Source organism: Ascidia mentula, chromosome 3, assembly GCF_947561715.1.
Source record: "Ascidia mentula chromosome 3, kaAscMent1.1, whole genome shotgun sequence".
NCBI lineage: Eukaryota > Metazoa > Chordata > Ascidiacea > Phlebobranchia > Ascidiidae > Ascidia > Ascidia mentula.
Genome location: NC_138568.1, coordinates 14971506 through 14985870, shown reverse-complemented (window position 1 = coordinate 14985870; position 14365 = coordinate 14971506). Strand labels below are relative to the sequence as shown.

General features: G+C 38.9%; 2 protein-coding genes across 2 annotated transcripts; one reads left to right on the top strand and one right to left on the bottom strand.

Moving 5' to 3' along the window:
* Positions 1–1995: 1995 nt before the first annotated feature.
* LOC145895715 (uncharacterized) lies at positions 1996–9007 on the top strand. The gene is made up of 10 exons (XM_082984500.1): positions 1996–2080; positions 3901–4028; positions 4179–4320; positions 4738–4849; positions 5052–5272; positions 5695–5873; positions 6148–6339; positions 6935–7057; positions 7342–7492; positions 7641–9007. Exons 1-10 carry the CDS (start codon positions 1996–1998, stop codon positions 9005–9007), a joined length of 2700 nt encoding a protein of 899 aa, XP_082840626.1.
* An 887-nt stretch (positions 9008–9894) lies between these two features.
* Positions 9895–12359, bottom strand: LOC145894071 (charged multivesicular body protein 1b-like). The gene is made up of 6 exons (XM_082982512.1): positions 12208–12359; positions 12022–12143; positions 11568–11690; positions 11249–11317; positions 10982–11133; positions 9895–10618 (listed from the first exon to the last, which is right to left on the bottom strand). The coding sequence occupies exons 1-6, from the start codon at positions 12221–12223 to the stop codon at positions 10507–10509; spliced, it is 594 nt and encodes a 197-aa protein (XP_082838638.1). The 5' UTR covers positions 12224–12359; the 3' UTR covers positions 9895–10506.
* Between the last annotated feature and the right edge of the window lie 2006 nt (positions 12360–14365).

Genomic DNA, 14365 nt, shown 5'->3' with positions numbered 1-14365 from the left:
CCTTACTTAGAGAAGGCACATGTTTGGTCAAACCGAGGTCACTTGGCTAAATAGAAGAAAATATAGGATTTTCTTCAAAAATTACAAGCATAAACGAAGCAATTTTGTAATATTCTAGGTTTTAATTTGTTCTTTTCGGTTATTAATTTGACGCAAAATCAAACAGTGGTATACAAAGCAAAGGTCCAAAATAAAGAATAGAGCTAAAGTCAAATAAAGTAAACTTTATTTAGAGTTATGCAATCATCGCTTTTAATAAAAATATGTCATATTAATAACTGTCTCAGCAAGACGTATATTTCGTAACATACAATCATGTAAAGTATGGAAGTGTATGTTAGCTCTCTGGCGCACTTGCGTGGCTGTTTGTATTTCCTCACCAAAAAATGGCGTAAGATGAAAGAATGGATTTCTTGTAAATCTTCAATCCATTGAATCGCTGTCGCTCGTAATGTGGTAGGTAAATACGTTTTTTTCACATATTTAGACGTCGATAAGTACAGAAATCACCAAACTTTCCGTATAGAAATCACCAATCTTTTGGATATAAGTTTTGTATTATATACCTATAGTTTGTTATGACATCGTAGTTAAACTTGAATATTTGAATAAGTGATACTGATGATGCCAAATTATAAGCGAATTATAGGCCATATATAAAAAACAACAAAGAGACGAAGGACTTAGGTTTTCTCTTATATAACTTGTTAAAAAATCAGATACCAAGTCTTTGTTGTCATAAAACTGTCGGGAGATTCCCATACATGTGAGTTCTATTAAACTTGAATACGAAGATTTTTAAACAAAATGGAGCCAATATTATGAATTGTGTAAGCTGCATGCAGATGGCCACTGTTTCGACCTAAAGGTCTCATATGATTATTGTTATACACGGACCGGACGGCACTGTTGGTTGAGCATTTCTTGGCCGTAGTGTTTCAATCTTCTTTGCTCCGTAAAGTTGCACCTAGTTTGGTGACCAACGGATGACGGTGACTGTATAGTCACCACAAAGTGGAAGTCTGTGCTTGGTCGTTTGGTCAGTAAAGTCGTCTGATGTCACGCCAGCTGCACTGATGAGACCCGAAACAGTGGCCATCTGCTGTATGCAGCTTACAATAAGATTTTTTTTTTTCCATTTTTACAGAAACAAAAAATGTCTTCAATTGCATTGCGTAACCACAAGCACCTATTGCGCAATTCACTTTAGATGCGCCAACACCATGTCAAGCCAAATGCACCGCGCCGCCTGTGCGCAACTCAAAACAGTTTGTGCAGCATAAACGGTCAACATAAGTCGGCTACATAAACTTTGAGTCCCGTGAAACACAATATTTGATGGAACGAGGGTGTGAACAACCCAATAGGACAACTTTGGTGTAGGATAATCTCCGCCCCAAACGTGCAACGCGAACATGTAAACCAACAATCTACAAGTTTCGCCTACAAGCTGTTCGAAATTCAGGCGCGTGTGGCTCCAGAGGCGCCCTGGGGGTCCGACAATCCCTTTGCCAAACGCTCGACGTCTTTTTCCTGTTCAGTGCGAGAAACAATGCGTTCGGGTGATCGTACTCCGGGCCTGATGATAGCTGATATAGCTAACAACACGAGACTATAACTAACGTGGAAAAGGGTTGCGAGTTTGTTTGTGAGGGCGGAATTAAGGCTGCTACAAAGTTAAGCTTGAAGCTAAAGTTTGGCGAAAATAAATTGCAGATGCAGGAATGTGAAACCCTATCATTTATTTCTTATAGCTAAACAGATATTCACGTTCAGTATTCTAAAGTTCTAGCGGCTTTTCTGTAGCTGTATGTTGTCAAAAGTGGTGCCGTGAAACATTGTTGCATTACATGCCTTAAGTTTGTCGCCAATTTAGGCTCTATTAAAACGCCAAAAAAAGGAAATATCGTGTTAACATTATATTTGTTTCCAAGGTAGTTTGATTTTAAAACGACAATTACGTCAAATTTATTGCCGAAGTGATTTGACTTCCAAATGCGGAGAGGAACTTTGCTTCAACTTTGTGTGTGGTTTGGAGTTATTTCTTGCGTCGTAGGGACTGAAGATTATCCTGTGAAAGGTAAGGCCCTTTTTTTCCAAAATATATTTTACAATAATTATTGCTGTTTTACTTCTTGTTTCACATGTTCTGGGAGTAAAAATGTAGGCACAATTAAATTTGTGTATGCTCAATAAAGTTTTAGCTGTGTTTATTTTACAATTGATGCATACGTTACGATTTACAAGTAATTAACCCGAATCTTTCAGATAACTGTATTGATTGTTTTTCAACACATGACCGTTTGTACATCCGAATGTACTTATCAGTAAAGGCTGTACCATTAAACATTACAAATATCACCTTTGTAAGTAAGCAAGGCCCATAGCATATGTCTCATTTAATCAACTAAAAATTTACCTCAGATTTTAGACGTTAAATAACTGGGTCAACTTCAGGTTTGAAAATATGTAGTATCACACATAATAACGTTCATACGTGTAACCAGAGCTGGTAAACAAGTCTATACGGAATTTCAATCAAAATGTAGAAGGTATTGTTGCTTGCAAGCATGTAGGGTCAGGAAACGTGTGACTTCCTATGTACAGAGGTATATGCTGTACTTATTGTTGTGATCATAGGACGTGGCATATTGCGTGTGCACGGTACAGGGGCTAGCTTCGTCACCAGAATTACACACATGCCTTGCCTTGAAGTTGTTTTCTTTTCCTAATGAGATGATGGCTGTGAATTTTTATTCCTTCTTGTTTGCATAAGAGTTTTCCAGAATTGTGTCGCAATTTTCGGGATTTGTTTTGTGATTAAAAATATCCTATTTGGTAAACGTGCAACCATGAAATGTGATAACCGTGATTATAAAATACTAAACAAAATGTTGATTTGTAATGTGTTTGGTTTAAGATATGAAGAAACGCTTCTATCTGCTTTCCAATGCACGCTCAAGGAAAAGTCGTCCCGCTGCAAACTAGCACATTTACAAGTCCAAATTTAAAACCAAGAAGTTGTAACTTAACCCCTCAAAAAAAACTTGATATTCACTTAACGCGAAGCTGCTTCAATAATCGTGCAGCCTTAACACAACCCCATTTTCAAGCAATCAGATGCGGCATATATATATAGCGGAGGCGTTGACTCGAAACAAGTCATTAAGGCTTCAAATTGCAATCGTCAACCGGACTGCGGGGTAAAGTTTTTCGCGCTCAAGCAGAAACCCGAGCGCTGAAGTCGACATTTTGCCGGCAGCCCGACAGCTTTGACAGCGCGTCGACGCGCGAGTTCCAACGGGGAGGGATCAAGTCTTCTTGTGGCCGCGCTCGCGTTGTGTATGAGGAACTTCAGAGCAATTAGGTCCTTAATGTTTCTATTGCATGTTAAATGTCGAAATAGCGACTCCGTGGGCAGGTCTGATTCCAACCTATAACCACTATTGCCCCCCCGCTGTCAAAACAAGCAGGGTAAGTGCACGTGATAGCTGCGGAAAACCATATGACCAATATGTAATATATGTACATCTTGTCATCAATTAGTTGATCGATTAAAAGACATTCAATGATCCGTGCAATAAATAGTTAGTAAAATTTGACTATGAAATTATCCAAGCTAAGCGTAATACTGGTTCCTTAAATCAGTTTCATACTACCTCAATCGTAACACGAAACAGAAAAGTTTCACCGTATTTGTTTCATTGCGGGAGGGCAATTTTTAGTATCGTTTGCACGCAACTTGGATTCGTTTCTCGGCTGGTTGGTACAACGTTTTGTGTGGTGTAAGGGTCATTGGGAAGAACGCACAACATTTCCAGCTGCATCACAACGAATGAGATAATGTGCTGCAAAGAACCGTGTTTATTCTTTTGGGTCATGCGATTATTTTTGTTATAGGACAATCCCCGCTCGAATTTCTTGGACTCTTCCAGAAAACTGCAGCTGTTCTTCATTGTTTGAAGCTGCCCTGTCAGAGCGTTAGTGTCGAGTACTGGTGGATTTTTCAGAACTCGAATCAATCAAGGGTAAGCTGGGCTGTATTCCAATCAAGGGCAGTAATTTATGCAAATTTCGTGGAAATGTAGCATTCTATACAACTTCCAACTAGTGTAATTGCGCGTATTGCTTCGAATTGTTCAGGACCGAAAATATCCATGCTAGAAAATATTTCTCAGGTTTATAGTGGTAGTTTTTCGACCAAGCGACATGTTGATTTATTGGATCTGTCCGGCTCTTGGAGCTCCGATGTGTTCCGAATCTGTTTCCGGCTGCAAGGCACCGCGCATAAATGTTACAGCGCGCAAAACGCTTCAACAGGTACGTCACAAAATAGTACATAGGATTCATTACAGAAGCTCAGGAAGATGTAAAAAATGGAGTTAGTTTTGCCACAATGCTGTTTTGGAAGTAAAATACAAATATACCAATAGAACCCAGCATCAGTCGGGACAATGTGACTTATCCAGCTTGGCTGCAATGCCTGGGCGTCAAAGCCTGTTAACCTAATAGTCTCGATACGATAGCTGTGATTGCTGAGTAAAAACCTGCGCAATGAAGTGATCCTGCCAATTGTTAAATACATCAAGCAAAGCAGGAGCAATGCAGGCCAAACGCCTATACTTGAAAGCTATATAGTTACGAAATAGCAAAACCCTTCTAATTTTTTACGACTGCAAACCAACCAAGTTGATAAGAGTTCAAACGATCACATTATTCTCTTTCTTCTTGCCTCAGGTATTCCCAGACCTCAGCAAGTAACTGCTGTTTCAAGTAACGTCAACCACACTGTATTTTGGGGTTCACCACAAGCCTTGGACGATCACTACTTTGAAGTCGAGTTAATGGAGTAAGGGTTATTCTCCTTGCTGTTGATGTTCAAACAAAATTTTAGTAGTTGCATGCGCCAATCGCTAGCCCCGTGTCATCAATTTTAATTCAGATTTTCAATAATTTACTATGTGCATTGTGAACTGCAGATAGTGTAATGCAAATTAGCCGGCAAACCCATGCTCGTCACCTTAGCCAAACTTGACGCTTGAATTTGACAGCTTGACGTTTGACTGGAGAATCTGGGAGCCAGTGGGTGGATGCCATCCAACAAAACGATCTTCCTGTCGAGTTTACGAACCAATACACGATCGATACGACAAGGAGTGTCCTGATTACACCAATATGGGGAAGTTCAACTTTCGAGTCCGGGATTGCCTGACTTACCACAAGAAAATGTGCAGCGATTGGGTTGAAACTGTCTCGCCACTTCGTCTTCCAGGTCAGTAATTTTTTTGTTATTTTCTACTGTATAAATAAAATTAAGTTGAACATTTTACCACTGGGCCTATTGCTTTCGGTGGTAATGTAATGACCCAGCAGTCGTTTTTTTTTCTTAAAAACCTTGTGTCACAAGCCCTTAGCCTCGTTATCGATACTTTGTTAGCTTTTGTACAGGCAAAACGTCTATTATGGCAAAAACCTTTGGCTAGATTTATGTTACTCTGTAGCATTTCAGTGAATATATTACATTAAATTTGACATATATTTCCATTCGATGTACACCAACCTGTCAAAAAGGAGTTATAAGTTATGTTGACTTCAATGCGGGGACCAATAAATCGTTTCGAAATGTAATTTTACTCTCCGTTTGTTGTGTATTGTAGATATTCCCTGTATAATAATTATTTGGATAATTGTTAGGTTTACTTCTCCCGCCATCTTTTGACGTCATCGGGGTGTTTTCGGAAACCCAGCTTCGCATTTTGAACAAGCCATACCTCGTAGCACCTTCCAACAAGTCCCTCGACTGCTACTACGATGAAAAACTCATGTACATGATCGAGTACTGGTCTCCGAACGATACCAGTCAGCCCACCAGAGTAAGAATACACATACAATAGATTTTTTCTTTTTTACAGCTAATTGTGATGTCACAATCCACAAAGACTTGCAACGCTTTCATTGTCATTAGGCTATTGTGGACTTATTAACCGAAGCGGGAAAGTGCAATTTTCTTGTTTTTTGAAAGTTTAATGAAAAAAATCCTTTTAACATGCATTAGAAATGCAAAATTTACCTCATTTGATGTACATGATGTGTGGTTTGTTCCCAGCTGAAGTAACAACAAAACACAGCTTTATGTTTATATTGTAGGAAAGGCGAGCTAGCTTCAACAGGACCTTGATAACTCTAAAGTTATTCGGCAAGCCAAAGCAAAATGCTTACATGTGTGTCAAAATGCGGTTGTTCGATGATGCCTCATACAAAAGCGACTGGAGAAGTGTTTGCAAAACCGTGCAGATGCCGGAAGGTAAACAACAAGACATATATAAACAATTACAGTGGGTTACACTCAAGTGCTAATACCGTTATAGCCATAGTTGAAGTTGCATTTAAGATCCATGACAATCGACATATTACCTGCCATCTCGCCCATATAGTTCTATTGTACAGTATACTATCGTAACTTATAACTGTAAAACAACAGAAGCCGTATACAAGCAGCAGTTGTATAGGAATTTCCGACAGGTAACCGTAAACAAAAGAAAGCTAAATTCACCGCCATGCTATAAGACGCGGATAAAATACAAACAACGTACAGATTGTTTGATTATATTTTTTGCCCGAGTTTTTAAAGAAACGGCTCCTTTACAGTTGTTTTTTATTGTCATTTTCATGACAGAGCTTGTTACCCTTTTCAGGGATAGGTTGTTAGCGGCATTTTACTCAAATGTGTCGGGCACTGCATTTAATTTTTTGTAAAAAAATTTATTCAGGCAAAATATAAAAAAGTGTTCGACCTTTTCTTACTATAGGCGCCTTACTATATACCATGACTTGCAGAAACCACCAGTCGTAAAATGTTGTTTGCGCTAAGACACAAATTACTTTATCACATAAACTTTATGTTTTTTTAGGCCTTGGTGACAATCGACCGAAGTTTATTATTATTCTTGGTGTTACGTTGACTATCGGTGTGCTGTTGCTTGGAGTCACAGTGTACAAGCTGAAAATGGCTTACGAGCGCTTCTTTAAACGGGATATGAAACTTCCGGACAAGCTGGTAAGGGCACGAGCATTTCTAACTTGGAACGCATTGGGAAACCTTCGGAAATTGTTTTAAAAAAACTTTTTTAAAAATATACTTGGAGCAAAAAAATTTAGTGAACAAACGAAACATGCCAAAAAATTTAACGCAAGGAAGATTTTGTCGGAGTGTTTGATGATGTGCTGTGAAGCATGACACTACATAAATAATATAATGCAGGATGCTGACATACAGTTAAATTTTTCACGTAGGAACATATTGTAAAAATAGTATAGAAGTACATGAAATGTTTTGCAAAGGTTGAAATATTGCGAGATTTGGAAAAAGCTTTTGAAGATACTTCAATGACCGGAACATCTCGCTTTGATGAGTTTCATTCTGACGAACCGGAATATGTTGATGCGTTTTCGCCATTATGCGCACATGCTTCACCGTCGTTCGTCCCCGCTGGTAAGTTTAACTAAGGGTATTTTCAAAATAATTGAAGATTGTACAGCGATGTATACGGACTGATTTGTTTGGTCATTTCGTTTCATGTTTCAATTGTAAAAACTATGTAAATCTGTTCTCACAGCTTATGTTTGTCATATATCCACAGATTACGAAGACGACGGTGACAGCGTTTTCGCGATTGCTTCGCTATTCAGCGATGGTCGGGAGAGTCCTTCAATCCCTATCGTTGTGAACGCTGATACAAGTTCCGAGAACGACTTTATGTATATTCGTAATGCGGCGAGCGCGAACATCAGTCACTACCCTGGACCACAGAACACACCTCCGGAAGACAATACGCCAGTCCATACGTGCAAAGTGGACGTCCATGGATCAAGTGGTTCACAGTGCTCAACATCTTCGTTGAAAAACAGCAACACCGAACCCTGCTGCAGCACCAACACCAGGCACAACTTCCAAAGTTTTGAATACACCACAGTGGAGCAGGAGCTATCGCGCAGTTTGCAAATGAGATCATGTAGAAACGGAGTCCTGGAAACCTGCTTAGAGGATAAAGTTTCAAATCTTCGAACAACTCCGGGTTCTTCTATGGATGATGTTTTTCTTGATGACCCCGGGACTGTGGCGATACAAAATACCGTCGGTAGAATCCGCACACGTCAATACGAAATGGAAAATCCAACATACATCACCGAGGTGCAATCTCCTCACGATGCCATCGGTTTTAATAGAAAGTTTGAGTTTCCTATTAATCGTTCCAGTTCAGTTGAAAGTGCGGACAATCACGTATCCGAACCAGGTCAGCAAAGTTGTGACTCCTCCAGGGTGATTTCACTGCGAAGAAACAGGGCCAGACCCAAACGATCTTCTCTTTATCAAAGACGCATCAACCGGCGCAAGCGAATGCACTCGTTTGGGTATTTGAGCATATTTGGTGCACATGATGAACACGGTCAACTGTCAACTGGTCATGGGCCTTCTCTGGTTGACGAAAGTGACGCGGAGGTTCACGTTTGCCACGGAAGAAGCCAGTGTTGTCCTCGATGCTGTACAAGAACAGAACAGGTGCGCAGTCGTTCCGATTCGTGCCGATCTGCTGACTCAGGATATCCTTTGGACTGGTCGTCATTCTCTGATGAGTCACCCCCGTCATCTCCAATGGAGTTGTTTGGCTTTGGTCACAACAGCCGTGTTTGGCTAGCGCATAGATGGCACAAGAGCACTGTGACGCCAAACAAAGCCAAATGTTCTCATCAGATTGAAGAACCACAACTAGTACACGAAGTACCCACAGCTACTACACATGGCATTCAAACAGAAAGTCCCAAATCCAAACACGATGTCCAAGTATTGCCAACGTGCGATAATACTCGTGAAGCAGAATCAGAGTTACCACCGTCCGATGAAAACGCATTTTTCCGACCGGGTTCCATGCGTGATTACGCCAGTTCCAATTACCTGGAGTTTACAGCTCTACAGAAAATGTTTCCCAAAATCAACACAAATGTTTAACTGAAGTCCATCACAAACGTATATACCTTGTAGTTGTTAACCTACGAATTGGTACATCAGCCTTTCGTGGAGTCGTTCCTAGACGAAATGCAGGACCTTCTTTGGCTTCAATGGTAAATTGCGCCTTTTAAAGCGCGCCCATTTCGGTTAATAATATCTAAGATCGGCCGTGCCCTTTCGTTTATGACACAGTGGCGCCGAACTCACTAATGGTGTGGGCTTTAAACTTTGCACACCCTGATTTAAGCGGGCCACAATTTTATACTTAATCGATATTTTTATTCACAGTTGTCATTTTGGACATCATAAGTTGTTTGAATCGCCAACAAGGTTTTTTCAACTTTTTTATGTATACGCAGTGTATTATTAAGTTTTTTTTTTGCGACAGTTAAGTTATTGAATGCCAGAACAAGTACAGTTATTTTTTTTATTAACTTGTTGGTGCTCGTTATACATGTTTTGTTAGTGTCTGTACATACAATTTTACGGCGGCAAATTATCATGCCAAATTCATTGTTTTGCATATAATAAATCTAAAAAAGCGGGAGCATGTTTTTTTGTTGAAGATGAAGCTACAGTAGTGGTTCCCTCCCGGGGCCGTTTTTGCGTTTGGGGGCCTTGGATAACTCCGAATAGGCTGTGTGATTGATAGACCACTAATTCTAAAACGTTTCTGGGCATTTTATAACATAAGCATGGGAACAAGTCAAACTACACAAGCACGTTACAGTTTGGTTTTCTGACAAACCAAGCGCATTATGAAGTCAATTGGTAAATTTTTCGCAAAACGTCATGGCTTTCGCGACTATTCTGACGTCATCAAAAAAGTGACACTTTTTTGGTGTTGGTAACAAAACCCTGGAGATGGGCGGTTATACAAGTTATTCTGTCACGTTGCTGTTTTCTATTGGCGCCACTAACGCCTAAAAGTAGTGATTTTTAATCTCGGCAATTTTTTCATGTAGTGCTCAATACCCTATGGCGAAAATCGTCAGCGCTTTTGTGCAAGACTGCCAAAAACTGCTGAGCAAACACAAGTTTTTTTTAAGTACAGCCAAACAACATGCTGATTATATCCAGAACATTTAGTGGTGTTTAGCGCACACACCAACAACACCACTGATGAGCTGGATGGTTTGAAATTGTTACACCAGAAATACCAGATTACCATTTAGTAATATTGGTCTTAACACGCATTTCAGCAGCAAGACAAAACCTCGAAGACTATTATTTCGAAGGTTAACCATATGTACAGGATAAATTCAAAATGCTGTCAGGGCTTGTGGAGTGGGTGAATTTTCATAATATTTAAACAGAGTTGGAGTTTGCAGTCACCAGGCCCATAACTTCAAAAACTGGTAACAATACAGTACAATCAAAGCTCATTTCAAGCGGTAAATATGAAAACTTGTAAAAGAGTATTGACTGCGTATTTGCGGTACAGTTGAGAACATAAAACAAATCTTCATAAAAGTGCATTGTACAAAAGCTGATGATTTTTAGTCTCGAAGACGAGCCAATCTCTGGGAAAGTTCGTCTTGTTCATTTGTGGTTGAACTGGCAGCAAGGGAGGTAGAACCAGCACCTGGCAGCTCCATATTCATTTCAATGCTAAACAGATGCACAAAGTATTATGAAAAGCATGTAAATCATATTTTCACACTTGAATTAGTCATGAATAAGCTGGAGTAAAGAACAATCTTTAACTCTCATACATACACTTACCCACAATTTCCAGTATAAATACAATCTGGCAACTTATACATATAAAGGATATCCACTGTATGTTACATTATACTGATCTTGCATAAAACTAATTTAGTGCAAAACAATTACATACATTCAAGTCAGGAACCTGACCTCACCTTGCGTGAATGCAAGGCATAACATAAAAATAATTTTGTTTGTGACATTATAACTCTTTTGTTTGTTGAAGTAACTGTGCTACACTTATAATAGGTTGTTAGTATGTACCCAGCTTCATCTGCAGTCTTCTGCATAAGGTTTCTAACTTCATCTTCAGGCGCAAATTGTTGAGTAGTTCCACTCATAGCATTCTCCATGTATTGGGATTGAATGTCCAAGTTTTCAAATTGTTTTTCGAACCGGTCCATCATTTGAGAAATCTGCAATAAAAATTATATCATGAAGAAGAAACTCATTTCACTCTAACTTTAGCTAATGTGTGCATAAATGTAAAATGTAATCATACAAATTTGAAAAGCTTAAAATAAGTTTAACCTTTTCCAGATTCATCGATCGCATCGTTGCCTCCATGTTCTTTGTCACGCTTGACATATTCTTTGTGACCTAAAACCCATAAAGTACAAAAGGTCAAAGTGTAATCCAAATTGAATCAAAGCCCAAGCATTACATGACCTTTATTGATTGGTACTTTGTCAAACAATTCATCTCTTATTAATATTTATATGTATTTCCTCTTACACAAAACGTTCAAAACATTTTTTGACACTTAATTTCACACAAATGAAAGAATAAATGGTCCTTTAATTCATCATCAGATTCTGTTATAAAAATAAAGAAAATATTTGATGCTTACACTTTTCATTTGAATAGCTGTTTGAACTCTGGACGTAATTGCATCCACTCTTGCACTCATTCGAAGAAAGTTAAGAGCTTGATTTTTTTGTCGAATGGCATTTTCCGCATGTATTTTTGCACCCTGCAACGATCATGAAATAATAATTTTTTTTACAGATTTCTTAACTAGTTCATTTTTAAGATTTTTAATGGCACTTGGTGTTTGTTTAAGGATTTTTCATGCTAAGTAAGTATAGCCACTATCAGGCTATACAAACAACATATCCTGAAACATACATATATATACATACAGGTATATATATATTGCAAGAAAACCTCTTGTGTTTATTTAGTTATTGATATTAAGATTTTAAGAAATAACTCGTAAAAAATTGTTTTTAAATTTCTGTGGTCCAGTGTGGAAGGGTTAAGAAACTCTGCACTAGACTCTACTCTACTGACTGTAGTATCACCTCCATGTTGTTTTTGGAGATAGCTTGTTTAAGCTTTAGTTTTTGTGCCTTTTCCTCTTTTTCACATCTTTTGCTTTCTCTTAGAAGACTTTTAGTTGCCATTTTCAGCTCAAACAAGCATGCTGCATGAAAAACACATTATAATGACAAAACGCTGATTTAAGAGAACTCAAGGGGCACACTTACATTCCATGTTCGGCATCTTGATGTGTTTATTGTTGAAAGACTTTTTTTAAAACAAACTAGGATTTTCTATAGTAAACAGACAAGGAATGACATTAGCATACAAGTTATCATAGGACTGCATTTAAAAGTTTTCTTATCATTACCTTGAATTGTTAGGTCTAGTGTACTGTTAGCACCACACCTAACATCTCAGCTATCCTAACACTACACTTCAGAGACACCAGAAACTGCAGAGATTTTAGGGGTGGTGCTAAAAGTAGCCTACACCTGATTCGTCTTTTTTGCTATCAGGCCAGACTTGCAGTTGTGTTGTAAACTAATATTTTGCTTTCGCAGGTTTTTCTGAACTGTCCCATCAGTACTTAACTACATTAACTTCAAACCTGGAATAGGTTTTCACCTTTGAAAAGGCTTATAGTAAAGACTTGACCAAGCCTCAGCTGACTCGTGACGCAAAATCATTTCTGTTTTGTGTTATCACATGACGTCATACGTCACGATATGTCACGTGAATACACTTGTTTGTGAGTTTTAGCTTTACTCAATAAATCCACGAACACGTTGTTATTGGTTTGCTGAGATTGAAACGAGCCAAAAACGTTTTTTTTTTATTGAAAGGCGTAGGATAAACGATTTAATTCATTGAAACTATTTATTATTCAATACTGTTGTGGTGCGCACTCTATGGTTGCAGCCTGCCACCTAGTAACGTAAAAAACTTTGTAAATATTGCTGAGTGTTAAATATCCAGACATTATGCAGTAGGATATTTCGAAATTATTTTGGCATCATTTTTAATGCATATTATTTTGGCCTTTTTTCAAACACATCATGTGTTTTTGCGGTGACGTTCACCTGTTGTACAATGGCATTTGTATATGTACTCTCTGGATACAGCAAGACACGAAAAAAGTTTCAGCAGTAATTTTGCCAGAATTCTCAAATGTCTGTCTTACTATGTAAGCCCAGATAAAACACGATAGGTATATTTCTGTTTTGCGCGCTCTTATGGTGACCATATGATTTTTCAGCCAAAGCACCAAATTTTAGTTTTGGTCAGCTGCGGCCTACAGACAACAAACAAGCCGCAAGACACAACATGCCCGGAGCTGTAGTAATCGGTTTACATGGATTTCCATGGCAGCCCTAAGCGTCGTAGCACGGAATCGATTACAACAAACTCGCTCGAACCAAAATTCAATAAACTCCAAAACGCTGATTGCGATCAGACAAATTCGTCGCGCACATTGGAGTCCGCCATTTAGCCAGAACCTGAGGCTTGCCGGTTTGATTGGCACCGAACGAGGACGAAAGAGCATCAGCGTTTAGGTATCGCATGTGATCCAATAAACTGATCTTGAGCAGCGGTTAATCGATTACATGCTAAAGGTGTTTGGGCTTCCCTTTCCGAAAACTTTTTGCTTGACGCCATTGGCCACTTGCATTTTGTGCACGTCATTTAATCGAATTATGTTCTGTTTCATATGATTTTAAAGCTGGATAATCTTTATTTTAGCGTGAGCGTGACTTGGCCATGTTTTTTATCAATTGAGACATGAAATCGGAAAATATACATCCGCTATGAGGCGATAAAGAGTTGCGCTGTTTTTAACCTAAATCATACGAATATTAACAAACTGCCATGGCACTTGTGAACATAAAATATACCGTGGCGAAGCGTTACGAGTTAACATTCGGTCTACAGTGCAGCTGACCCAAGAAGTCCAATAACTAAAAATGTCTTCAGCTGCTTTTGTTTGTGAACTTTGCAAACAGCGAAGATCCAATTCTCCATGCTACAATAAGTTTGGAATTCGATACTGTTCCGTCCCTTGCGCTTTTTCTTACAGCGTTCGCTATTATCTGATGGCAAATACGAAAATGTTAGCAGACCGCAAAATAACTGAGGCAAGGTTGCGGGGTACGGCTCCGTGAGGTAGCGGTTGCTGCTGGATCATGTCGATAAACCTGTCACAATAACATACATCCTTCGGTCCAGCGCTGAGTGAGGTCCATAGTGGAAAGTAGTTTTTTTCATCATGTAACAATTAGTTTGCAACGTATAATTGTGCACACCTCGTTCAAGTGATAATTATGTGATGGATTAGGTTGTCACAGTTAACTCTGGATCAGATTCCAATCATTTTGATACGCAGAA